General features: G+C 44.3%; 1 protein-coding gene across 1 annotated transcript; it reads left to right on the top strand.

Annotated features, from left to right (window-relative positions):
* The first annotated feature begins 217 nt into the window (after positions 1 to 217).
* Positions 218 to 27,925, top strand: ANXA2 (annexin A2). The gene is made up of 13 exons (XM_027747434.2): positions 218 to 331; positions 4,874 to 4,933; positions 8,530 to 8,629; positions 16,094 to 16,188; positions 19,342 to 19,455; positions 21,556 to 21,646; positions 22,974 to 23,053; positions 23,368 to 23,427; positions 24,016 to 24,109; positions 24,838 to 24,933; positions 25,909 to 25,967; positions 26,582 to 26,704; positions 27,598 to 27,925. The coding sequence occupies exons 2-13, from the start codon at positions 4,886 to 4,888 to the stop codon at positions 27,655 to 27,657; spliced, it is 1,020 nt and encodes a 339-aa protein (XP_027603235.1). The 5' UTR covers positions 218 to 331; positions 4,874 to 4,885; the 3' UTR covers positions 27,658 to 27,925.

Genomic DNA, 27,925 nt, shown 5'->3' with positions numbered 1-27,925 from the left:
GGAGAAGGGGGGCCGAGGGCTGAGCCCCGACCCTGCACCCCGGGGCGCTGCTCCCGGTGCCTCCTCCGCATCCCCAGAGCCCCCCGGGGACGGGGACAGGGCCCCGCGGGGCCGGAGGGAGGGGCCGCTCCTGCCCAGCCCGTGCCCACCGCGCCCCTGCCCCTGTCCCGGTGCCGCTCGGGGCGCGGCCGGTGAGTCAGCGCCGGGGCGGGAGGGGCCGCCCGGCCCTACAAAACCCCGCCCGGGCGGCCGCGGGCCCCACAGCCGCTGCCAGAGCCGCTGCCAGAGCGCCGGAGCCGCTGCAGAGCCGGAGCCGCCCAGCCCCAGCCAGGTGAGCCCGCGGCGGGAGCGGCCGGGCGGGGTCGGGAGGAGCGGTGCGGGGCAGGGGCCGGTGCGGGGCAGGGGCCGGTGCGGCCGCCGCCCTCCCGCACCCTCGCTCTGCTCGCTGCCCCCGGCCCTGCCCGCCCCGGGCTTTTCCGTGCCCGGTCCCACGGTGGGACTGCGGGGCCCAGGGCGGGGCTGTCCCCGGGGCGCTCCGTGAGCCCCGCACCGGCGCTGGGTGTGGCGGCCGCGCTCAGGAAAGAGGGACCGGCCCCAAACTTGGTGAAGCTTCCGCAGATACTCATTCCACTCCTCGCTAAGGTGCACGAGGGCTCGGCTGGATTGCCCGTGGTGCTGTCAGTTCGCTTCCCGGCGGTGCCGGCCGCTGAGGGCGGTGTTCGTTCAGCTGGAGCGGGGCTGGAATGACTCCCGCGGGCGCGGCGGAGCCCGGACCCGCCCGAGCCCGGGGCAGCGGCCCCTTCCCTTCCCTCCTGCCCGGGGTGCGGCTGCGGATGTGCCGCTGGGTCGGGCAGCGGGGACCCCTGGCGCGGGCGGTGCTGCCGGGGGGCACAGGGCCCCCTGGCACGGACAGCCCTGCCCCGAGCTTTGCCTGTCCGCTCCCCCACGGAGCCCCGTGCGGGTCCCCGCTCGCTGAGCCAGCCTTGGGCGCGGCTCTCCCCCCACCCTGCCCTGGCCATGAGCAGAATTGCCGAGGTCTCGCTGGATTGTGAGTCAGCTCGGACACCACTTCCTCCTCGAGTGAGGAGAGGTGTAGGCAAAGGAATGGTACCGTGTATTTTAACTGAAAGAGAAGTGAAATGATTTCAGGATAGTCACGCGGAAGTGAGTCGTGTGCTTACACAGGGCAGCTCTAGTTCTATTTAACATTACTTCTTGTGCTCATATTCGTATGCTGTGTCTGCAAAGAGATGTGCAGACCCCGACATACAGGTCAAGAGTGAAAGACTCTTGGAAGGTCTGTGCCCCTGGGTGATTCATCCCCATGTTTGCCTGCTGTTGGTGAAGATATCTGTGATAAGCAGCCCTAGGAAGTGTACTTCTATTAGCTTACATTTGGTATGGTTTGCCTGGATTAAAAAAAAAAACAAAAAAAAAAAACAGGTTTTTCTGTAAAGTTTCAGAAGTAAGAATAACTTGTATTTGAAGAAACAGAAATCCTGAATTTCTTATGTGCATAATAGCTCCCTGGAATGGAACATCTCGGGTCTTGTTAGCAGTGTCTGTGGAAGAGAATGGTTAAAGTATGTTTGTGGTAGCATAGTTTTAATGGGTATTGAAATTCTTTCCTTTAAAGCTGATTTTTCCCCTCCAAAAAGTGGCTTTAAATGATTTGCTAAACGTTATTGGGTGATTCGGGGGAATACAAGCCTGGCTTATTTGTACTTTTGGTTAGCACTGTATATAAATGGATGATTTTGAGTCCTTATTTCATTTACAACAGATACTGTGGATCTTTCTTGCTCTCTCTCATCTCCTCTCATGATAGGCCTTGCCCTAGTTTTTGGAAACCCAGCACAAATGTGCTCCCAGTGAAGGAGTTTCCATTCCCTCATTCCGGGGATGCCGTTTCCTTGGCTCAGATCCCTGGGAACACCCTTTGGTCAAATCTCTGTCTAGTTATAATAAGGGCTTCTTAAAATGCTAACTCTGCTCCTTGAGCAATGCGGTTGTTTGTGCATACCTGAAAGTGTTCTCCATGGATCCCATGGGGGTTTTTCTGCTGTGATGGCTGGGAGCTGCCCCTGGGAATCGAGACACAGGACTGCTTTTAAACACACATTCTTCTGTTACCCCACAGTTATGGGGATAAGGGAGTGAATAGAGACTGGGCCAGTGTAATAACAGACCTGCAAACCAGTGCCTTCTGTGGGGGTCGAGGCCAAAACATGCCATTTCTTTTAGCAGAATATTGTTGTAATTCAGGATTGCATAATGTAGGTTTGGAAACTGGTTGTAGAAACTTGCCTTAGGGCAGTGAAGTATTAGTTTACAGCTGGAAGGTAAAATTTGGTTCTTCTCCAGCATGAGGAAGAACAAGTTAGTGCAGGTATTTTCTGTTTACATGTTCAAACCCATCCAGAACTTGTCCAAAGTATATCAGATAGAATCAGTCCATCAGGGAACAGTGAGAGCCTGTTCTCCAATCTGAGTGCCTTACAGAGCAGGATGAGACAAGAGAGGTGTTTGTTCTCTGAGTAAAGATCTTTCTCTCCAAAGATTCTTGCCAAACCTCCCATTTCCCTTTGCCACTCTCTGCTCCTGGGCAGTGGGCTGCTCTGGCATTGTTGTGTGTGGTGATATGAACCTCCCAGTTCCAGCTCTACGTGAGGGTGTGTTAGGCCTGTTCCTGGACTCTGACCAAGTTTTTGTTCCAACAACCCTGATTCAGTGTGGTTTTTAATGGGTTTAGAAACAGGAGCCTTACTAAAAGCTGTTCAGTGATTCTATTTCTTCTTAATGTGAAAGATTATGCTGCAGTTGCTTTGCTTCACTCTCACCGGTGTTTTCTTTGTGACAAGCAAAACCAAAGGACTTCAGTCACCCATCTTTGGAGTTGGCTGAAATACTGTCAGAGTGCAAAGGTCTCTCTGCTTAGGCTCTTCATTTTATTAAGAGTAAACATCAAGACTTTCATAACGCAGTAGTATATCAGTCCCCTCTAACCAGCATGATTAATAGTGCCAACAGCAGGTAGCAGCTTATTACAACTTCTGCAGCCTGTCTTTAAAGGCTTGGGTTGGATTTTTGGCCTGAGAAAAGATTTATTCTCAAATACATTGATGCATGACTGTGATTTTTGTTCTCTGTCTTATTTTTCATCCCCTTGAATCTTAATTTCTGTTTGAAGTTAAGTTGTTTTAGTTCCTTAAACCTGGATTGTTTCAGTAGATGAAAGGGTTTCTTTCTGTATTCTGAGTGAGGAAAGGTGTGATTACAGCAGTTACACTGCAAGAGCTATGGAATTGTGTAGATGGGTTTTATGCTTATAGCACTTGCTATATCTACCAAAAGTAAAAGATTTCTCTGCCTTTTTCTTGATTTACAGGAGCTAAAATAAAAAATAAACACTTGCTCTAGAGTTTTAACCAGATCTCCATTATTAAGAAACTATTTCAAACTTCTTTCTGGTTCTCCAAGCTCTTAATTTCAGATTGATCATTGAGTGGAGAGGAGATTGGTCTGGGAAATTTGCCTGGGTGGCCTGAGAAAGCCCCCATACCATCAGGAGAGGGACTGATGGAGGATAAAAAATAAACCTGAAGGCCAGCTGGAAGGACATGGCCGGGACTGGCTGCACAGTGCTGGGAGGTGGAGGGAGGGCAGGTGCCAGGGAGCTGGACTGGGGAGCAGGGACAGTGTGGCAGGGAAGGGATGGCAGCCAGCTGGGCATTGTGCAGGGTTGGTCCCAGGCTCAGGTATCAGTGCAGAGTCACTGGGTTTGAGGTCCTGCTGCCCTTCTCTTCCACTCTCCTGAAGCCCAGCTCTTTTCCCTGTGGAACAGTGCTCTCTGCACCTGGACTGTGGAGATCCTGGGAAACAAGGCTGAATTCCAACAGGCAAAGTAATGTTTGCTGCAGGTGCCATCCTGGAGGACCGGATGGTTGTGTGAGTGGTAATGCCTGTCCTTTTCACAGAGAAATTTGAGAGCAGAGCTTTGGGAAAGCATCAAGCCTCTGAAATATTGCCCCTGGCTCATAACCTTTGGAAAACCTTTCTGTAGTCGAGAGACCCTTCCAGTAAAACAGTGATACAGCTCTGGCAAACCTCCCTGACCAGAAAGCAGAGTTTAAACAAGACAAGGTGTTGTATCATGAACATATCCCATCAGAGTTCATTTCTGCAGCATGTCTGATCTGTCTCAGGCTGGGGTTTGCTCTGGTTTTTCATGCACGTTAGCGAGATGTTCTGTGGGTTCTGGCAATGATTCTCTTGCCTCACTGGCTCTTATTTTTGGAGCTGCCATTTTAAGGGAATCCTTATTACCTGGTGTCTGACAGTCATGTTACTAACTGGTGTTTGTACTGGGGAGCCACTACAAAACCGCAGGACGGTGCATCCAGGGTTAAGGATCAAACAGATACAAACATTTGTGTAAAATGCCTGTGTGACAATAAATAGTCCCACTGTGTTCCCTGAGTGCCTCAGGGACTGAGTGTCTGACTTGTTGCTACCTGTTGGCTTTGAGCTGGCCCAGGCTGTAATGTTTCTGCACCATTTTTCTGGGAAGGTTTGTGGGCTTAGTCAATTCTGTTTCTGCGATAGAGATTCTCCAGTTCACAAGTTTAAGTATTTAAAACGCAGAAGAAATGCTTATTTAAGGAATTTTTATTGTACAATAGAATGAAGACCTCTCACTGTTGCATTATTAATGGTGGTGTGGCTTGGAAACTCTTTAAATCTGCTTTCTTACTTGGGATTGGCAGATCCATGGGATGGTGTCACTAAGTACTGCAGTGTTCCAAGACTCTGTAACACAAATGTAACTGTAAATACATTTAAGTCTACTTTGTCTCTTTTTCTCTCCTTCCAGCATCCTTTCAAGATGTCTACTGTTCACGAAATTTTAAGCAAGCTCAGCCTTGAAGGGGATGTAAGTATTATTATCTAAACAAGAAAAGTTTGTTTTACTTAAATGTCACATCTTGTTTCTTTTACAGGACTCTGTGCCAACAATTGTCCTGAGCTGTACAGTTCATAAAATTCCACACATCTCCTCTGCTTAAACTTCCATTGGCTAAAAACCACAAAACAGCTGTAAACCATAGGACAGTTATATGAGGTGACTGGATTTAATGAGGAACAAGTCAGTTAAGGATGATAAGAGCAGATGGAAATATGTTTGGTTTTGCTGATACCCTCTGAATTTCTATGTTTTTAAAATTAAAAATGGAGAACATTACTTAATAAGAATAAAAATATTGGGGATTTTATTCCTGTAATGGTTATCACCAAAATCAAACTATTTCTTGAAAAAGACTTTTCTCAAACTTATTTTCTTGTTTTCTGTTTTAGTTTTTATTGTGTGTTTTCCACCACATCTGCACTTGGTTTATGGTTTTATTGAAATGCCAGAAAGCCACAGTCTTTGTTTGATTTCTTAAGCTGCAGCATTAGAAGGTAGGTTACCAGTGTGGTATCAGCATATCATGCCATGATTTTGTGGTTCTGTGATTGGCACTGAAGGGGAAGTGAATCCTATCTGTGCATTATTTCATCATGTTGCCTTTAAACTTGCTGTACTTGTAAATCTTAGAGCTAGTAACTCCAGCTCTGAGCTCGGTACCAGCACATTTTTTGGCCAGTTTTTGTTACTTGTTGTGCAATGAATGATCCCAGACAGTGTTTGTGAAAGAGCTGTTGCAATGAACTGGCCAGTGCCCTGGAGGTAAGTGGTAGAACTGGTTTTGTAGTGCAAAAGCAGTCAAGTTTCAGCTTTCCTGGCTCTTCAATGGAGAGTTACTTGCAGAATAATATTTAAGTAATCTATTCTCAAGGGCAGAAATGTTTATTCCTTAATGCTTGCAAATAGTTGAAAAAGTGAAATTTGAAAGTGTTCCATGCCAGCATTTTCCTCAGAAATGCTGCCCCAGAAATCCTGTAAGAAGTGTCAGGCAGCTGGTTTGCTATGTAGGTCCTAAGCTGGCAGCTGGACTCCCTGAGCAGCTGTCATGCATAAAGCATTGGACCAGTTTCCCCAAGCAGTGATTCAACAAGTTAACTGACATTGAACATAGGGTTTGAACCACCCATTTCTCTCTTAAAAACTCCAAGTTTTTAGTCTTAATGTTATAGAAAGGTCGTGGCTGAAGCCAAGTCCTGTCCTGTGCCATAAGGAACTTGTGTGCTCTGCATCACTGGTACAGAGGTTGATTTGGGTCAGGGGGAAGAAACTGCCCTGCTTTCTTCAACCTTCCTTCCCTTAAGGAGAGGATGGAGCTGAGCTGAGGTTCATCTGTGCTTGCAGTTTCTACATCTGTGGCCAAGAGTAGAGAAAGATTCTCAGAATCCTGAGATGTAGGTGTTCTGAAAGGGTCCTGGTGTTTATAGAAGAAATCGAGCCTCTTCAGCTTTCCTGTTTGTGATATTTGCTTCTCCATCAAATTTTATTCTTCCCAATAGAATTAAATTAGTCAAGCTCATAGGAGGTAAAACCGTTGGAGGACCTCTGAAGGACACTAGATACATGGGGAGGAAGCATTCTCTGCTTTAGTTTGGCCCAGGCTGTGGTGCAGTTACACTCCAGCTGGACTTCTACTGCCACATTGTAGAGAATTTTATGTTGAACTAAATGGAAAGTCAGTTGGGAAAACTCCTGTCTGAAAACATCCAGTACCAGTACTATGGTATTAGATTACTAAATTAGTAATTTGAGTCTGTATTGTCTGGAATTTAAATGGCTGTTTTTCATAGGCAATCACCCTGCTAAGACCTGTGTCAGGGAAAGTGAATCTAACTTGTTGCATTGGGTGGAGGGACACAGTAAAAGGTGGCTGCCAACTGCAAATATGCTGTGTATTTTGTTAGTGTATGGCATCATCTTTACAGTAAAATACTCCATCCAAATCACTCAGAAAATACTCAGAGTGGATGGAAGGAGAGGTGCCCAGCTCTGCCTGGTGACCTGCTTCAGGTTCTGCAGTGTGGTTAGTTAGCAGTGTGTGGTTAGTTAGCAGTGTGTGGTTAGTTAGCAGTGCCATGAGAGGTGTGCCTTGGGTGAGGGATCTGTCAGGCACACAGAGGTCTCCAAGGCTCCTTGCACATCTCCAGTTACTGTTTCTGTTACCAACCTGCTCTGCTGAAAGGCCACTCTGTGTTCTGTGGTGTGGCTCTGGGCCAAGCTGGGGCCACTTTGCTGGACTGAGCTGATGGTAAGAGACAAAAGAGAATGGCTCAGTTTATCAGTGCTTTTTGACTCCCCATCCCCACAGCACAAAACAGACTGTCTCAAAAGGGCACAGTGGTTGCTGCCAGAGGAATCTGTCCAGGACAGCCTGACCTCTGCAGGAGACAAACCTAGTCAGAAACCATGGAATATTTTTAGTTAAAAGTTGTCCTCTTAAAAATTTGCAAGTAAAAAGATTCTCCAGGGATATTAAGATAGCTTAGTCCTGTTCATGAACACAGCCTTCTGTTGGAGTTAGGGACAGAAACAGGAGTTTTGGGGCTCTTTGCCAAGAAAGCTTAGCTGTTCATTCACTTAGGAAACAGCGGGGGCAGTGTCAGGTGTTGGTCACTACACCTTTCTACCAGGGGTTTGGATCTCTAAACTGAACTCAGCAGAGTGGGATTGGTGAAGATTTCTCATCTGTTTGTATGAAAATCTGTGGTTTGGTTGAACCTGCCCGTGGGAGGTGATAACAGGCTAAACTGTTGGCTTACACTGAAGCAGCTGAGGAGATTTGAATCTTTATTTTGGTGACCCTCTGTTTGAAGCTGTAATCCTCAGGAGAGGGCCATAATAAACACTGCTACAATCTGGTAACTTCTAAACTGTTGCATCTGTTTACTCAGTGAAGTTACCTGCAAGTCCTCTTACTCTTAGCAGAGGTAATTTGAAATGTCGTTTGGTTTTGTTATCCTCATGCTGCTTAAACCAAGTATCTGCAAGCAAAGAGTTTCAAAAGGACATTGTGAGTAACTTTTGCTTTCTAGAACTATAGGCTTGAAAAGATTTTGTTTGTGTTATCTTTAAAGTCCATGAGATAGGGCACAAAACTTGTTCTGACTTACTCATTAATCTTCCATCTCCCTCTACTTTTTTTTAATCGTTGTTTGTAGCCTGTAATCCAAAGTAAAGTATAGGCTTCAAATCTAAAATACTTCAGACTTTCATTTTCTTTGCATTAGCTTTCTGTAGCCATTTTCCTTCAGATCTAGCCAGAAAACTCCAGAGTTTAGAATATTGAGGTTTAGTGAGTAAACTTGGAACATGGTAGGTTTTTGCTGCAATAAAATATCTATTTGTCTATATTCTGTGTTATGATAAGCATGGCAGTGAGTGGATTTCTGGACAACACACTTCAGGAGAACAGAGGTGGTGGCTCTTTGTAGAATTCTGTTTTCACGTTCTCGTATTTAAACACTTGGCCGAATACCAGTTAACTGAGAGCCACGTGTTTTATTAACTGCAGCAATTACACATTACACAGTTTAACTTGGAAGTTCTTTTCCTCCTTTTCCTTCCAGCATTCTCTCCCACCAAGTGCTTATGCCACAGTGAAGGCCTACTCCAACTTCGATGCCGACCGGGACGCGGCGGCGCTGGAGACGGCCATCAAGACCAAAGGTGAGAGCAGGGCTGGGCTCAGCTCCCTTGCAGGACAGGAGGCTGGCCTGCAGGAAAACACAAAAATACTGTGTCTCAAGACCAGTATCCTTTCTCAAGGATACCTGTTTTAGGAGGTGTTGGATTTCTCAGACCTCACTGATGAAATCTTGACCCAGCTGGAGTTTGAACCCTGTAAATGTGTGCTTTGAATGTGCTTTTGAGTTTGTAGCCATGAGTTGTTGAAGTCATCACTGAAAGTGTCCACTTTTTCTCTTTCTTGGTTCATCAGTACTTCAAATTCTACTACTTTTCTGCCACTGAGAATGAAGTGTCAGCTTCTGTGGCAGAGATTGGGGACCAGGCTCTGAATCATGGATTTCTGCTGGATTATTGGACTGGACGTTTCTTCTTCCTTTCAGCTCTCCAGACAGCTGCATAGGGGTGGTTTGAACACTTTTCTCCTGGGTTTTGAACTAAATGCTGATGTATCTTGTATTAATTTGAGGTCAAAGAAAGTCCTAGAAACGCGTTTGTGAAATGAGTTTGCAGTACTTCAGGCTCAGGGCACTGTGAGAGTCCAGGCTGTTGGGAGGCCTCTCTCTGCTCTGCTGGAACCATCAGGAGTGCAGGGAGCACGAACTCCAGCTCTGAGAGCATTCCTTGGTGGTACTCCCAGGGCTGTGATCCTGTCCTTGTCCTGCTCTGGGACACAGAGGGGGTGCCACACCTTCCAGGCTTGTTCAGGCCAGAGAGGCAACAGCTGGGTGGAGCTGCAGCTGACAAGTTTTTTGCCTACATGTCAGGAAAGGGAGAAATTTAAAAGCCAAATAGTTTCTCATCAGAAAGAAATGCTAAGTCTTCCATCAGTGCCAACAAAGCACATGGTTGACTTGCTCTAAAACGTAAAATATTTCCCCACCCTAACGAGCAGTGAGGCTTCCTTTCAAAAGATTTCTTAATTTAACTGGAGAAATACCTTACTGAGGTAGGGTCAGTTGTGATTTTGAATCATTTATGGTTTGCTTTTATTTACAGAAATCCTCTTGTGAGGGAGGTGTACATGCCATCAGGTTTGGCAGAAGAGGCTGTGTGTATATGTAGAGTTTTGTCTAGACTTCATAATTTTTTGCAGCTCTGATTGTAGGGCAAAACTAAACCTGTCAAATCAGGCCTGCAGGATAGTACAAATTTACACATTTGAACACTCAAGCTGTTAATTACTGCAAAAGGAAATTGCAATGTCCCAGGCAGTACAAAAGCTTTTCCAGGCAGGAAAGTCAAGTTCATGTCGTTTTTTCACTTTCTTCCAGCAAAAATAATCAGTTTGCTGAGTTTTGGTTTTAGGGTAAATGGAAACATTTCATCAGAGAGATGATTTTCAACTCTCTGAACAAATAATAGGGGAACTTATTCATGGACCTGGATGTTTGTAGGATTGAGCTGATCTCTGCTTATTAGTTTGTTGTCCAGAACCTGTTTTGGGAAGGTGACTTTAAAGGTGAGAATCTCTTAATGGTTGTGATACTGAATCTTCCACCCTAAAGAATTTCACAGGGGAAGTATTCCTGCAGAAAATTAAGAAGTAGTGTTATGACCCTTTTCCAGGTACTGTTTCCTTGCACTTTGAATGGTTTGTGAAAGGATATTTTCATCTGCTAATTCAGAAAATGTGCTACAATGTGTGCTCTCTAAAATATACATGGGGTTTTGCCTAAATGAAAATTCTGAATCATCTGGACAAGAACTGTCTTTTCCTGTGGATAGTGGTGTAAAGAGCTACACAGGGAAATTCTTCTGCAAGAACAAGTTTAAAAATATTTCTGAGAAATATCAAAGTATTTTTTGAGCCAGAGACATAACACCCATAATGAACAAACTCTATATCCAAGCAGCTCCCATTTTCCTAGCCATTAGTTTGCACTGTGTGTGGAAAGTGGAAATAAGCAGTGTAAGTTATCTTAGAATAGTAAAGAGTGACACGACCTGTTCATTTTGTTTTAAGACATCAAGGGAGATAACAGGTTATAAATACACATGGAAGCTGTTTTGTGGATGAGGTGGCAACTTCAAAAAAACCAGGCACGTCAGAACCAAGCGTTTGGGGGACTTTACTCTCTGCAGGATAAAGGACTCCTGGTATCTGAAGCCCATGTTCTGAACACCAAGGTGTGTCCCTGCTCTGTGGGTCTCACCAGAGCAGCCAGGTGTGTCCTTTACAGCAGTGCTGTGGCAATGAGCCCTGCTGGAGTCTGATCTCTGGGTATGCCCTGGATAAACAGTGCCTATATAAACAGGGGGGGGGTTGCCATCAGAGCAGGCTGCTTTGGCCCCAGAAATTATTATCCAGCTGTTCCTCAGCCAGGGAAACTCCCAGAATCAGTCATCAATTCTGTTTTGGTGATTGTGTGTGAAATGGGTAAAACCTATTTTACTGCCTAAACAACAACTGTATGTTTGTTTTAGACAAAGATCTAGGGCGGAGTTCTGCTCTATATAATATCTAAATATTTCAGCATTCATTCCCACTGTTGAGGTTCTTTCCTCTGAGGTTGGTTGGTCATCTATGTACCTCTGCAGGATCTGTGGAAAATACTGGGATGTGTTTATTTGGGCTCAGATCTATCTGCAAAAACTGTACTGGACAAAGACATTGTCCAGCCCTTTGCTGGGCTTTGAGTGGAGCTGATTTAAGTGCAGGGGGTTTAAATATATCCCACAGCCCAGAAAGGGGAATGTGCAGGAATGGCTGCAGGTGATGTCAAACCAGTTTGCAGTTAGCAATCCTGCAACCCAGAGGTTGTATAATGCAAATAACTTGTTACAGTCCTGGCTTGTTCCTTTTGTAATAAATGTCTTGGCTGTGTTTCCTTTTTATGCTGTTTAGTGTTTCTGTAGAAATTCATCTCAGGCCTTAGCATGTCCTTTGTGAACGTTGGCTTTTTACTGTATAGGACAAGAGGCTGTTTAATTTCTGTACAATGCTCTCTTGTGCCTTGTGTATAGATTAGCTGATGTATGTGAGCCTAAACAGAGGAAACTAAGTAGAACAGCACTAACAGAGCTTATGTTAGGTTTCCTTTTCATTCTTTTGTAGCAAAGACAACTGCTGAAGTGTCTCTCTTTTTCAGAGTTATTCCCTTTCACTGAGACTTTGTGTGCCTCAAGTACTTGTTAAATAATTTTGTCAAAGTAGGTTGTGAATAATTAAGTCACTTGCAACCTTTTATTGAGGTCTCATGGGATACCTTTTTTCCCCATGACTGGCAGAATTCCAACAGATCTGCAATAAATTCGTTCTATCTAGACATTGGTAAAACAATGACGAAATGTAAACCAGTGAGTTCAGTCTTACAGAAAGGTCTTCTGTTTATGTGGTATATTCAACATGCCCATACCTTTTAGCAGAGTTTTTGATGTTATGAAGTAAAAGTTTTTAGAGGAAACCTGCTGGCCACTGGTGAGGGAGGATAGTGCCACATAATCCCCCAAAGTGCATCAGTCACATATTCCAGGTATTAGAAGTATCACTAAAGAAATATCTCACTGCAACATGGTTTGGGTTTGGTGAAATCTCACAAAGCAAAATAGCAGAGCTGAAATGACATCTGGTTTTATCTAAATTTTTCCCTTTGACTCCAGTGGGATCAGGTTTTTTCCAAGGAAAATAAGACCCTGCAGACCATGAGCTCAGTCAAACAGTGCCATTACTGTGCTGGTACCAGTTGAGGCCTCCCAGGGTTGGATCATGTACATCCCCCACATGTACATCCCCCCCATGGGGGAGCTGCTCCCCATCCCATCCATCCCTGGACACTGCTGATCTCTGTAGGACCTGGGTGCTATTGGGTCACAACCAGTTCTGGTGTTCTGCCCATGCTGTGTTTGAAAATGAAGTTCAAGAGAGTAGATTTGTAGTAAATGAGCTGAGTGAATGGGTGCAGACAGAAAATATGTCAGCTCTGTGCTCTGTTGTCCTAGAAAGTTAAATGACTGTCCATACCATCCAGAACAATGCTGGTGCTCTTGATGTGGCCCGTGGAGATTCAACTGCAGTGTCTTCTAAACCAAAAAATGAAAAACTCCAACTGATCCTTTTGGTTATACGAAGACTGGCCATTTCCTCTCCTTTGCTGATTGAGCCACAACACTGCCACAGATTGCTTCTTTCAAAAGAGAAGGTGTTATTCGTCAGAATTTTTCTTTCCATGGCCCATTGATAGAGATGCAGTGATAAAATCTGCCTAGACAGAATAAATGTGGAGATAAACTTCTGTTTGATTGCCCTGAAACTTGCAGAGATATTAGTGAACAAAGGAAAGTGTTTGAGCTGCTGTCCTGCCCTGCCCCACCTCAGCAGATGTGAGTCAGCATCCTGTCTGTGCAGCAGCATTCCCAAGTGTGAGATACAGGCACTCACTTTCCCCCGAGTGCCAGAGCAATGAGTTCACTTCATTTTTCCATCCACAAAGCATAGCATAAGAAACTGGGCTGCAGTCATCTGGGGCCTGCTAATTTATCACAATTGTGATATGAGAAAACTCGAAAATGTAATTTCTCTTTTCAATGCCAAGAGCTGCTTACATTTAGAATTTATTAAAAAGCTTAAGACGTTGGCCTGTGCTGTGCTGAAAGGCCCAATGTCTGTGTGTGGCCGTTTCTGGACTCGGAGAATTTGTTTTCTTTTATACAGTGGGAACACTTGAAAATGTGCAGCAGTAGGTTGTGGCTGACATGTGCAGTCAGCATGTTTGCAACCCAAAATTTGTAATTTAGACACATGATGCTGTCCAGGGCCTTTTGACATCATTTGCAGGTCAAACTGTGTGAGTAAGAGCAGTGCTGTAGGTCTACCCTGGGCACGAGCTGAGGACACCAGGCTGAGTGTAGTATTTCAGCAGGAAAAATGTGATGAAGAAGAAGAAAGGAATTTTGGATTTCACTCATAATTTTAGATCATGCAGCTAGGGGCTAGATGGCCTTTTGCAAGATTCACACTTGATATGATTGCTTTTTATAATATCTGTTGCAGTTCTTTGTTTCAAGTTGCTGTGAGGTTGTGTTGGGTAATAGGGAAAATAAATGTAGCTGGATTCTGGCAGGGATCTGAGTCCTGCTGGAAGCTGCTGATCCAGTCCTTACCTTCTGGCTTTTTTTTAATCAAAAAATCATCTTTTGTAGTGACCTGTGTGCAAATGTTAAAGAAACTATTCGTAAGACTTGTAATAAATGGAGAGACCCGAGGCCAAACTCTGGGCTTGTTCTGATCTCTGGAGCCCCCTGTTTGCTTCAAAACCTCACCAGAAAACAGATTACCTGTTACACTTTACCTTTCTGTTGCAGAAGAATATGCACTGCATTAGACATGCAATATTTAGAAAGAGTTTTGCCACTTCTAAGTCAATGTGGAAATAGTCCAGAGCAGGTGGTTCCACAGCACAGCTGAGGGTTCAGCTTGATATTTGAGTGTCAGCGTGAGAGCTGTGCCAGGTGTCTCCTCTGTGCAGCTGTTTATGAGCTCTGCTGACTTCTGTTTGGAAGATGTTGTTCCCTGGCCATCACTTCCAGCTGTGCTGGCATTCTCCACACAGCTTTGTTTAAGCAATAATGGGCATGAATACAAAAGGACATTTTACCTGGGGGCTGACATCAGTGACACAGGCACAAACGTGCACTGGAGAACTGGAGAAGGGCACTCAAATTCTTTAACTTGTTCGTTTTTACAAAGCATTCTAAGAAAAGTCTATAAGTGGCCTACAAAAACAGAGTTGTGTTTGCTGTTTTAAGCAAAGTTAGAAAATTAAATGCAAAATTAGATATTACCTGAGCAAGCTGGTGTGTCCTCACCCAGGCCTTTGGAAATTCCAATCTCCTGCCACAGATGTACCTGGGCTGACCTTTGCAGTTCTGTTCAGACACATTCAGTGTAAAAGTGTGCTGTGCTGCTTTTCCTGTTTGTTATTCCAACTATTTTTTCCCTGGCTATTTTGTATCTGTGGCTAAGAAGTCTTTTTTTTCATCTTGTGGCAGGGGAGCTTGCTTTTCTAAACATGTTCCTTTGATAGAGATTGACTTCTTGCAAGGACAGTTCCTGTAAGGTCTCATAGTAAGAGAAAGTGTTTAATACCACTTGAATGCTTAGTTAAGGGAATGTGCATCAGCTTGTTGGGCTTCTCTGTTGGTGTGAATAAACAAAGGGTGGCTGTCCTTGTAGAGAGCACTGGGAGAGACAGGGATGATTGCAGGGTGTGGGGATTTATGCCCGTGGGGTCAGAGCCCTATCACAGGGTACAGAACAAGTCAAATGCTTCAGGTTCATCTCAAGAAGCTCAAGAGCCTCCAGTCCAACGAGGCTCTGGGGTATCCACTGAGCTGCCAAGACCAAGCTGCAGGTGAGAGTTGTGATCAGAGGAAGAACTACCAGCCCAAAGAATTCAAGTTCGGGAGAATCCAGTTAGAAAGCAGCGAGTGAAGTGAGGAAAAGGAGTGGGAATCTGATGTGGAAGTCAGTAGCAGTAGGAGGAGCAAGAGGAAAAGTCCCAAGGTGCTGCCTGCAGCGAAAGAACAGAGTGGCAAGTGGCTGTGTGTGGGAAAGGACAGTGGGCAATCCTGCCTCCCCTGCAACAGCAAAGCCTTCTCCATGTGCACTGCCCTGCACTGATGGCACTGCAGGATGTGGAGCTGGGGTGAGCATTAGGTTCTGTTACAGCCAGAGGATCTAACCCTGGATGCTGCTTTGGCTCTTAACTTGCAATAAATCTGAATGAGCTCCTTGCATTCAGCTGCATTGAAGTGCATGGATTGGGAATGCTGCACTCGAAACTAAACCTTCACTGACACGTAGTTCACTTGTCTGAAAGATAAGTTGGGAGTTTGAGCACCCAAGTCCTCTGGGCCTGTTGGTTACAGCTCAGAATGGATCTTTCAGTGGGCATTTCAAAAAAAGGAGCACATATTCTTCCAGTGTCAAAAAAACTCTTCTGTCTCCTGAGCCTCAGAGCTGCTGAGAGAATGAAATACACTTTATTTCCACATTTTTATGTTTGGAATGATAGATTAAATGGGTTAAGTAGAAAATATAAGCCTTAGTTGAAAACACTTCACTGAAATGACGAGACAGGCTTTAATAAGTACAAGCTCATGTCAGTTTTAAGGTCTGTGTTCTGGAGCAACCTTTTGCAGAATTGTGTGTGCCTGAACACAAGTGCACAGACTCCCAAGAGAGGCAGAAGACAGAGCAGCAAAGCTGGTCACAAAGCAGACTTGGAGGTGTGTTGCTGCCTGTGTGCACCAAGGTCTGCATCTCCTCAAGAGCCTGGGCTGTAACTGGTTGTGCTTTCTCCAAGGCCAGGACATGACAAATACTAATGAGTGTTGGCTCTGCTGCAGACAGCACAGTGCTGTGCTTTGGGTGTTGGAGAACATCTGGATACAAAGAGAACCTTGCCAGGAAAGCTGCTCTGACTCTGTCTCACGTCTCTGTAGGTGTGGACGAGGTGACCATCATCAACATCCTGACCAACCGCAGCAACGAGCAGAGGCAGGACATTGCTTTTGCCTATCAGAGGAGAACCAAAAAGGTAGGCAAATATAAACAAATACTAATTATTCAATATTTTTCCTTGTGGACAGTTCGATTTTTTCCAGGGTTTATCTTTTCTCTGAAATGAAAAAACTTGCATCGGCTTTGCCCATGCTGTCACCTTTTAGGACGGGTGGAACTTCCAAATGTGTTGAGTTATGCACAACTGGGACTGCAGTCTGTTGGAGGCAGTGGTTTCCCAGCACCTCCAGCAGTCACAATGGGAGCCACAGGATTCCCTGGTGCAATATGATAAACAGTATTGAATAGTCATTGGTGTGAAATGCCTCCATTTGAAGGAAAAGATGAAAGGGAGATGCTTTTGGGGATGGACTTTTGTTTGTGGTTTTGTTTGGGGTTTTTGAGGGGGATGTTTGGATTCTTTGTTTTATTAAGACAACCCAGCATAAGGGAAGTATTCTCTTTCTGTTCAGAGCTGGCTTAGCTGAGGAAGGACTGCAGTCAGCTGTGCTATGAGCACTGCAGATGTGAGCCAAGTGATATGATGAGTTAACTGTCACTAATTCCTGTCAGAAATACCTTGGATACTGATCTATTGATGGAGAGAAATCTGTAAAATGTGTGTAGAATTCTGCATAATGAGTCTTGCTATCTGGAAGGCAGGAACTCATCTCTTTAGAAGTTGTCAGAATCTTACCATAATCAAAATTTCATGCCCACGACACAGAGGAACCTCGTATAGAGTTCAGATTGTGATGGATGTATCTCTTCCAGGTTTGCCAGACCCCAAATGGTGGTCCTCCAACAGCAGCCCAGAACACTCATCTGAACCCAAATGTAAATGTAGAGTTAAATTTTGGAAGTTCACCAGCTTTGCTGCATGACTGGTGTAGGCACATGCAGAGGCACACAGGGGTTGGACACGTGCATGTGTGCCCACATCTGCACCCCTGTGGTCCTGCCCCTGGGCACTGGGAGAGTGAGTCCTGCACAAAAGTGGGCCCTAATTGTGAAATGTGTCACCTAAAGCTTTGTTAAATTTTGCATGACCACAGAAATGCACAGTCAAGAAAATCTGCAACTTTTTTCATCTGTTTCTCTCTCACCTTTTTTCCTTGCTGCAACTCAAGAGCAAACTGAATTTATCAAGTTTAACAAGTGCCAAAGAATAAACCAATCTGTAGAAACAATGGGAATTTGCAGTAGAAACCACTGAGAGAGATAAACACGAGAGGAGGCAGTGGGATATGAAAAGACACGTAGGTACATCTTCTAAGGACAGTGTCTCGTGGTTTGCTTTGCCAATGGGTTGTGCAGTTTTGGTTGGCAAAGTCTTGTGTTGTTCTAGGCTGCTCGTTTTGTTTGTTGCAGATTTATCAATAGATCACAGTTTTTAAATGTCACCTGTCTTTTAATTCTTTTGAGCTGAGCAGTGTCTGATGGAAACTCTTGGAAAGCTTGAGGAATCTTTCCCCATCCCCAGTGTCAGTGGAGCTCCCAGTGCAGACTGGGCATTCTGCATGTGTGTCTTCATGTGTGTCTGGTCAGTCCTGACTGCCACCAGTAATCCCTGGCCCTGAAATGAACTGCTGATATCCAGATGCTCCCCTGGAACACTTAGGAAAACACTTTCCATTTGCTATTTATAAATAATTGATTGCTGTAGTCACTGCTTTCTGCTTCGCCCTTAGAGCACTCTGAGCCCTGGCAAAGAATGGCAGGGTGGAGACCCTGCTGGCCTGGCAGGGGCAGAAGACCTTATTCCTCCAGGAGGATGCTAATATGAGGGCACGTTCTTGGCTCAGTTAAAGTGTTTAGTTGCAGTTATTTTAGTAAATGATCAAATGGTTTGGGTTGGAGGGGATCTTGGAGTCCCAAGGTGGACACTGTCCACTAGACCCAGTTGCTCCAAGCCCCATCCAGCCTGGCCTTTGAACACTTCCAGGGGTGGAGCATGCACAACTTCTCAGGCAGGTTGTTCCCTACAATTTATTCCAGAGATATGTGGTGATGTTGCTGCTTCATCTTATGTCTGAAGAACCTGTTGTCACACAAAGGATGGAGCACTGTATCCAATTGTTGTACTAAAATGTGTCTTAGACTAAAGCAGGTAGATTCCCCAAGCCCACATTCAGTCCCTTGTCAATCCATGCAGGGAGTGAACACAGTATTACACAGATTAGTGCCTGCATTAAATGAGTGACTCTGGAGATTAACTCAATGCCCTGGCTCTTTATCTCTCTGGCACAAACTTCCCTGCAATCCAGCTGAGCTCCCTTTCTCTGCCCCCTGCTCCCCTGCCTCCCCAGCTCACACATTGTTAGTGGGGAAACCAGCAACTGAAAGGCAGCAATTCCCTTCTGAATGCTGCAGATTGAACTTCAGCTTGGGGAACACCTGGATCTGGGTGAACCCCAGGCTTGATCCAAGGGGTTTCAACTTTGTAACACACTATGGTAAAGCTGATAATTAGAATTATTCAAGTTGCATCTGAAACTTGTAAGAGGACGTGACTTCTGGCTTTCTTTGCTGCAGGTTGGCAAGCAACCTGTGAGTGAACATACTTGACTGTTTCTTTCCCTAGGACTGACTGACAATTAACAGTAGGGATTTAAGCTACAATCTTCTGAGAGTTTCCTTGAGGACAGGAGTCATTTTTCTGTGCTCAGGGATGATTTTTTTCTCTGGAGCTGAGATGTTTGGGAGCTGGGCCTTGCAGTGGAGTAACTGTGCAGTCAGTTTTCTAATGTCTTAGCTAGTCAAGGGTTGGGATAATAGATAAAAACACACAAATAATACAGTGCCACTGGGAAAACTCTGGGAGTAAGATGGAGAAGCACTGACCACAGGGAGTCAAACTCAGATCCAGCTGGGCTTGTTAGTTCCAACAAAGCATCAGTGCTTCAGCACTGGGGCAGAGCTGCTCAGATGTGTCTGCACTGTGCTTCCCAACACTTTGTCAGCCACTGGTGCATTTCTTCTTATTTTCAGAGGATTAGAAAAAAGCTCCTTTACCCTAATTTCTCTCTTAGGCTTTCACAGAAGGAAAGCTCTTTGTGTTCTGTTTCCTTGTCAATTGTGTCAGAAACACTGTTGCAGGCTTGGAGACTTAAGCACCGCGGGTTAAATTCTCTGGAGATCAGAAGTGAGCTTTAATTTTTTTTCTTCCATTGTCCCTCCTGTTTCACAGGAACTTTCTGCAGCACTCAAGTCTGCTCTGTCAGGTCATTTGGAGGCAGTGATCCTGGGCTTGCTGAAGACACCAGCACAGTACGATGCCTCTGAGTTGAAAGCTGCCATGAAGGTAAATAAGCTTTGAAATTTAAGGTTCTCAGTCTGATGTCACTGTCTCAAGAATGAGTATGGACTTCATACCCCAGGCTGCAGTTTCCAAACGGGTACACTGGTTGTTATTTTTTTTAGTGCTGCAGTTTAAGTATCCTTAGCTGCAAGGCATCCAAAATGACAGAAATTCTGGAACCATGTGATTTTTAAACTGTTAAATAAATCTCTTTAAGGAAAAAATTATTCTTGTCAGCTCAGGAGTGACTGATAGGCTGCTCTGGCTGGTTGCTGCTTTGCTGACTGCTCTTAGAAACAATGTACAGGTTCACAGTACACAAAACCATTAAGAGAGCAGCTCTTAGAGGAGCATTAAATCCTCTGCTAGCATTTATAGGCTTAAACAGCTGTTTCCAGTTACTGGGTTATTTTATCACTGATCTTGAAAGAACATCCTGTACCACACCTGCCCCTGTGTAGAACACGAGGAGGGGCATCAAAAGGAGTCTTTTGAGAAAGCCCAGCAGGGAGTCCCTGTATTCCCCCCCTGCAGTCACAGGCAGGGATTGCTGGGTCAGAAATACCTGTTCTGCAGCCACTGAAACAAGGCTTGGGAGGTGCTCATGCCAGTACATTCACCTTTTTAAGCCAACTAAGGTTTGAGAACTTGTAGTTATAACCATCACTTGAATTCTGAATGTTCTTGATCAGGTTATTATTTTAAATAATAACTAATAATAGTACTCGTTCTTACGAGTACTAAGGTATGCCTATTGAAATTCAGAACATGACAAAAACCCAAGTAATTAACTTCTCCAGACAATTAGAAGGGAGTTAAAAAACTAAGAAAAAAACAAAACCATCCCCTCCACTAAACACAGGCATAAACACACACACTACACACCCTCCCCAAAAAACCCCTTGAACTCCTAAAACCAAAAACCAAACCCACTGTGGAGATGGTAACTCTTCAACTGAGGGCCAAACCCCTTGTTTCAGTTATCAGCTGCTGCCCTCTTCTGGCTTAAGTACAGGTTATCCATAATTTATTGGGAATCACTAGTTTGGGAGGTTTTTTGTTTTAATGTCTTACACCTGATACACGATATTTAGGATGACCACGGGCCATTTATGTTGTATTTGCAGCCCAAGGACCAAGCAGTGGCCTCAGAGTGGCCCCAAATGTAGACTGTTCTACTCTCCCATGGGTTGCTGTTCCCAGCTCCCCAGCACCTGCTCTGGTGCTCGGAGTTGGCCTGGATGCATGAGAGCATTATAAGCTCTGACATGGGCACCAGAGTTGGGTAAAGCAAAATTATTGCTGAGGAGTTAATTATTTGTCTGTTACACATTCTTGCAAAATATTTTAAAAATATTTAGAAAACCATACCTGTTGTTAGCCTTCATTTCTTCACCAGACACCCACTAGAACCATTCTGTGGCAAGCTGTCCTACTTTTCTTAGCTTTAAGCCATTTTTATAAAATTACTTGGGTTTACTCTTTTTTGTTTGTTTGTGGTTTTATTTTTTTGGGGGGGGGGAGAAGTTGGGGTTTTTTGTTTGTTTGTCCCCCTCTCTTCTCCCTTCAGTAGAGACACTTTATCCAAAGGGTAGTTTTCCACCTAATTGCCTCCATTTTCCACATGCTAAAGACTGCATCATGAGATCTTTTCCCAAGATGTTACTGCTCTTGGAGTCCTGTGGAAATGATGCCCATTTTTGCCTCATACAAATGACATTCTGTTACCAGTGGGCGTAACAAACAGCATCCTAACAGGATTTCTAAACACACTTTCTTCCTGTGCTCCCAGTGGACAGAACACAATCACATTAGGCCATGAGAAGCTGATCTTACCCAGCTGTGCTGGTGGGGAGGCCACTGGGTGTTAGACACACAGCAAACACTCACTGCCCAGAGATCTGCAGGATCTCAGAGCCACTGGAGGAGTAGTGGCAACTAAAAGTGTTCCATATATTGCTTCTCGGGAGCAGCTGGCAAAAAATATCCCTGAATGGCTGTGAAACTGTTGGAGTGGAAGAAAGGATGTCTGTACAGTATCTTTAAACCATCCAGCAAGCCTGTTCCTTTGTAGCTCCTGACTGAGTCTGGGCTGTGTTGCAGGGCCTGGGAACTGATGAAGACACACTCATTGAGATCATCTGCTCCCGAACAAATCAGGAGCTCAGCGAGATTAACAGAGTCTACAGGGAAAGTAAGTTCACTGTGCAAGTGTCCATGTCCTGTGTTTTTACACCGAGTTTCCTGGGTGAGTTCCTGTCAGTGGGTCATTATTAGACAGCTTACCCAAATCTGCTCAGTCTCTGGCAGTTGGACATAACTGGTACTGGTGTCCTGGGTGTCTGTGTGTGTTTTATAATTCCATCTTGTTGCTTGGTAGCAAACAGATTAGAGAATATTTACCACTCACACAAGTTGTCTAAATGAATTTCTTTTATAAGCTACCAGCATTCTATGCATAGTGACAGGAATAATGATGTTAGATTTGTGGATTCTGGGATCACTTATGTAGTAAGTAGGTGAATCTGAAATGCACTGAAGCATGCTGGTAAGCTTGTTGGGTAGATCTGCCAGAAAAGACATGAAATAGAACTTCATTAAAGCATATATTCTGTTTTACAACTTTTCTAAAGCGTGTTACCTGATGGAAGCTAAAATTCATAGTTGATTGTAAGTAGGTATGAGTGATCCAAGATCCATCCTCAGAAAGATTACTTGTCCTATAATATTCCTGGTGTTTTTACATGGGCCCATTCTTGTTGGGTTTATCACAATTCAACTGTCCTGTTTTTTACCTTGACCTTCCAGTTGAGCTTCCCCACAAACAGCCTGAAATGCAGCAAATCACCGTGTGCTGGGACACACGGATTGTCAGGCACTGCTGGTGAGGTGCTGGCTGAGCCAGAAAGGACAAGCAAACCCAATCATCATAAGGGCCAGTGTCAAAAGAAATAACATGTATTGGCAAAGAGAGTGTTGCTGCTGTAGATGAGGTTGCTGTTGGAAAAAGAAGAGACTGTAATTTTGGAGCAGTATAAGGTATGACCGCTTGGAAAGCAATGAAAATGTTTAGACACCAGAGCAGAATCACACAGAGCATTCCTTGGATTTATCCTAAAGGCTCTTGGTCTCTTGCATTCAACTTGTAACTGTAGTTGTCCAGTCATAAACCCACGAGATGAGAAGGCCTAAATGCTTTGTTTATCAAACAAGCAAACATCAATTGGTAGCTAAGAATGATCTAGCAGGACACTGAGCTTAAAACAATATTCCCCCTCGTTTTAGTAGTCTCAGGTTCTCCTGGTCTCTTCCCATGGCAGACTGCTGGTCCTCATGGCTGGCTGGTGGCAGTGTTGGGTTTGATGTAGGCAAGCCTGCACTCATTTGCATCATCTTCCATGTGTGACTGAAGTTGTAGCTGTTCATTTATCTGCATAAAACACAGTAATTAGCAGCTGGCTTCCTTGTGAAGGTGTATTTGTAGGACACCATTTACTGGAGAAGAATGTTGTGTTTTCTAGTGTACAAGACAGAGCTGGAAAAGGACATCATATCAGACACATCTGGTGACTTCCGCAAGCTCATGGTTGCCCTGGCCAAGGTGGGTCTGCTCATGTTTTTCCACATTTCCTAAACATGCCTGCTCTTTGGTAACTGCCTGATGGCTGCCAGTAAAACACTTTTAAATTTCCCTGTATTTTCACTGACTTTAGGGGAAAAACTATTCCAAGTTGAAGGGCAAACTGTTTTGACAGAAATGCAGCATGAATAGCAGCAGCTTCATAGTGGGGATGGAGCATTCTGTTATTCATTTATCAAAGTTAGATTAAAAAATTAAAAAGAAAGGAATATGCACATAGCACACTGCTTACATTCTGTGAAACCTCTTCTAAATACTGATATCCTTGTTTGAAGGGCAAAAGGTGTGAAGATACCTCTGTGATTGATTATGAGCTGATTGACCAAGATGCCAGGGTAAGTGCTGGTTATTAAATATCTTCAGTGGCTCAAGCTTTGGGGGACACTGAATGTACAAATCCTGTGGCAGTGGAGAGCCTTTGTGGCAGTAGGGGGGGGGGTGTCAGATTGTTTGCACTGTGATGTTGGCCTGGCATCAATGTATTGATATCACCTGCAATCCTGGTACTGCAGTTAGCAGTTTTCACAGGCTACGTACCCACCAGAACCTCTGCAGGAGCTCTCTGGTATTTCCTTAAGAATATGAAGAGAGAGCCTTTAACAGAAGGAAACATGGACATTGCAATGAACTCAGTGGCTTCTGATGCTTGTGTGGTACATCTGTGTCTGCCAGGAGCAGTTCTGCTGAGGGACACAGAGCTAAATACGGAGGAGAACTGTAGGTAGTGGTAAATCCAAAGTATTTAGTTTCAGATTAGATCCATAGATGTTGTCCTGGTGACCTGCCCAAACGTGTTCTTTTGTTTCTCCCACAGCCACAGTTCCAGTAGTGCTTGTTTTTCCAATCAGGAGATTATTCACATCTGCAATGGCTTCTTGTATAACTCCTGATTTTTACAATTTTGCTTTTCCTTCTAACCCCAGGACCTCTATGATGCTGGTGTGAAGAGAAAGGGAACTGATGTTCCCAAGTGGATCAACATTATGACTGAAAGAAGTGTTCCCCACCTGCAGAAAGGTACTATTCAAGATTTTTTTTTTCTGTAAGAGAAAGTTACAATGAAATGGGAACTATTTTGTCCCAGATATGATTGAAATGAGCATGAGAAGCAGTCATGAAACATATGAGATGTTGTAAATCTTAATTAATCTCAAAGACGTTAATTTTTTTCAAAAAATAGTTATTTCTGTGGATGTATTAATCTCACATTTTGCATATGTGTACAGGTCTTTTTTACACAGGTATAGCAATGCTCAATTATATGTCACATAGGCTGAAAACAAAAATGTTACAAATCTAGAAAACATGGATGCAGGAGACCTTGAGAAGTCCTTTAGCTCTTCCCTCTGTGCCAGGGTAGCTTAGTCTACATCATGTGTTTAACTCTGACAGTGCAGGCTCTCCAAAGCTGCTCTGATATTGCTGTAAGCAGCCCTTGGGAAAAGCCATTGGAAGACCCTTCAGGGCCTAAATCCCTGTTGTTTCAAAAAATACTAGTACAGGATTAAGGTGGTATTTTACCAGATTATGGAGGTGTTCAAGGAAAACAAAAAGGCCATGGCATGGGAGCTTTACTATTAGCTGGCAAACATGGGCTGTGTTTAAGATAAAGCTCTCAGAAGGACTCGAATAGATATTTTTTGATCCCATGTCTCTGCACTGCTGTCTCTGTTCTTACTTTGGGTGGCTATTTCTGCCAGTTCCTGGCCTGGTTTTGGCTTCACCCATTTTCTCTCTCGTGCCAGTGTTTGACAGGTACAAGAGCTACAGCCCCTATGATATGTTGGAGAGCATCAAGAAGGAGGTCAAGGGAGATTTGGAGAATGCCTTTCTTAATCTTGGTGAGTCGCCCTGAAGCAAAGTCTGTCTTTATACAGGATCTTTCCAGTGCTCTTGCAGTGTATCATGGTAAGGAATGGGGCCCAGCTTCACCCTGCTGGATGGGAAATAATCAGGATGTGCTGGTGTTATTGGATCGACTGGTGTATTTTAGGATATTGCAGGTATTGAGAAGTAGCTTATTTTTGCCCTTTGCAAAGTACAAACTGCTTTCGAGATTAAAATAAGTTCCTGTGTGTTGTGATCTGCCTGTAGTTCCACTTTTATTTGATGCAGAGGCTTAATCTTTGTTTCCCCAAGCAAACCAAAATGTTGAAACTGTAGCTGAGCACAGTGAGCATTCAACATCAACACGGGCTGGAGAAGGAACAGGGGGGGAGAGGAGAGGAGAGGCCAGACAGGCAGTGGGGGATGAGAGGGGCCGATGGGGGAGCTGGTTTGACACTGAATTCTCTGAAGGGGGGAGGCAGGTGTAAGGCTGGGACTGTGCCACGGGGTGAGGATGACAAGGATGTCACCGTGTCTGAGAGGGGGCTCTCGAAGAGGGAAATCCATTGCAGACTAAGGGTGAACTGGGAGCTCTGAAATGCAAATGGAGTATAAACAGAGCTCAGCCTTGAAAGGGAGGCTTCCTATGGATTAGCATACAAGGAGTGATTCCAGAAGAGGGATTGCTTATAGAAGTGGAAGAAGGAGTTGTGGAATGTGTGGAGGAGGTTTAGCATTCTGAAATGACACCATCCATGGAGGGAAATACCATCTCAGAATGTAAACATTTGTGGCTCAGTCACAGCCAAACAACTTCTAAGTAACAGCTCAGGTAAAAATGATTTCTTCATTTCCTCTTTTGGAAGAACTTTTGCTGAAAATCTTATTTTGACTACTTATCATATCTTTCAAAATGGCTCCATTCTGTGTCCTGCTGTTCTGTGTATGGGCCGGATATTTAACTATTCTCTCTCTCTCTCTCTCTTCAGTCCAGTGCATTCAGAACAAGCAGCTGTATTTTGCAGACAGACTGTATGATTCCATGAAGGTAGGGAAGACTGTTCTTTCGTTATGCTATTTTTATTTTGCCATTGTTTCATCAAATTTTGATTCCTTAGGCACTTTTATTCATATGATGTATGACTGGCATGTGAATAAATTAACAATTACTTAATATTGTTCAAAAGCATTTTTTAACACTGGATAATCTATTCAGATTTATCTGGTACAGGGAAATATAGGGAAGGGTCTCATAATAATGACCAGTATTAGATCAATTGATTATAATTAGCAAAGTTAGACACATCTTTTGCAAGTAACCAAGAGCTGATAGCAGAAAAAGCTGTCTCAAAACATTTTCCCAAGAAAAGGGATGAAAGAGAAAGGCCTGGTGACAGGCACTGGGCAATACCAGGAAGGCCTCCTGGTGAACCCAAACTGCTGCTTACAGTCTAAGCTACATTTGTGACTGGAAGCTGGTCAGCCAGCTGATGAGAAAGGTATACTCATGCTCCAATTCCTGGGTCATCATAGCCACCTTAGTTAGAAGATTTAATTCGTGATATCTTCTATTTCTACATCTCAGTTGCTGTCTTACCATTAGATGCAGTGGCTTTTTGTGCCTCTCAGCTGTTGCAGTTCTCAGTGTGTCTCTGCCTGCAGGGCAAGGGAACCCGTGACAAGGTGCTGATCAGGATCATGGTCTCCCGCTGCGAGGTTGACATGCTGAAAATTAAGAGTGAATTCAAGAGGAAATATGGAAAATCTCTCTATTATTTCATCCAGGCAAGTTTTTCAGCTTTTGCTTTGTACCGTGGACCTTTGCAGCAGTCCTCATTGGATTAGTTGTACCACTGGAATTCATGGGGGGTGTTTTAGGGGCTGCACTATTGAAAAACCCACCTTTAACTTCACAGTTGACAGCTGGTACAATTCCTGGCAGCCACCTGACAGTGCATGCAGGCTTTGTGCAATCAGCTGCTGTGTTCTGAAGGAAAAGTCTGCTCACCTGTCCCAATCCTCAGATCAAAAGAAAAGAAAAACAGAATTCCTCTGTGGTTGCTGAGGGAAAATAGAGCATCTAAACTGCTGCTGCCTTTCATTTCAGTGCTCGAGGAGTGACTTTTAGCTAGAGTGATTTTTTTCCATTTCAGTGAGTGGACAGGGGCTATAGGTGCTAGGTTTCACTTAACTTGGTGCACAGGTAAAGAGCTTGTGCATCTGTTTAAAAATTAGCCTTCTACCCACCCTCACAACAGCATATGATACATATTTTTCTTGTGTAGATGAAGTTGAAGAAAATATTTAAGAAAAATCTTAAGCCAGAAGCTTTTCCTAAAGACGTCAATTGCAGATAATAAACAAATTTTTTAAATAGTGAACTTGATGTATGATTTTTGCAGTGATCAGTGACAAGAAACAGAATTGAGTCCTTCAGCTTCCTTTCATTGTGTTACTCTTCATACCAAAATTTCTCTCCGTTCTTGGCCTTGCAAGAATGATAAATAATTTCAGTTCACACATAAGTAGAACTCAGTCTAGATAGTCCCCTCCAGGCTGACAGGGCTTCAACTGTGAATCATAGACTGTCCCACAGGTTTGGAATATAATGCATATACTATTGTATTTTGTGACTATTCCTCATATGTATTGTGTATTTTATTTCCCTTGCTTTACAGCAAGACACAAAGGGGGATTACCAGAGGGCGCTGCTGAACCTGTGTGGTGGAGAGGACTGAAAACGATGCTGGAAGACACCCAAACCTAGAGACATGCCTTTTTTCCTCTTTGTTTTACTGTAATGCTAGAAAAACCTGAGTTGCCTAGCTAGCCTTGGCTTGCCCTCGTCCCTGCCAGAGCCGTGCTCCTTGTGCTTCCCCGCTCTGTGCGTGCCCCTCTCAGCCTGGCTCTGCCCAAGGAACCTTCCAGAGAAACGAGGTTACACGTGCTTGTGAAAGGCCCTGCCTCTCTGTGCCATGTTTCTAATAAAACAAAATTTAAAATGAA

The sequence above is a fragment of the Pipra filicauda genome, unplaced genomic scaffold, assembly GCF_003945595.2.
Source record: "Pipra filicauda isolate LSUMZ 115617 unplaced genomic scaffold, ASM394559v2 scaffold57_size4234018_pilon, whole genome shotgun sequence".
Taxonomy (NCBI): domain Eukaryota; kingdom Metazoa; phylum Chordata; class Aves; order Passeriformes; family Pipridae; genus Pipra; species Pipra filicauda.
The sequence above is the reverse complement of the archived record's forward strand: the minus strand, read 5'-3'. Positions and strand labels throughout refer to the sequence as shown.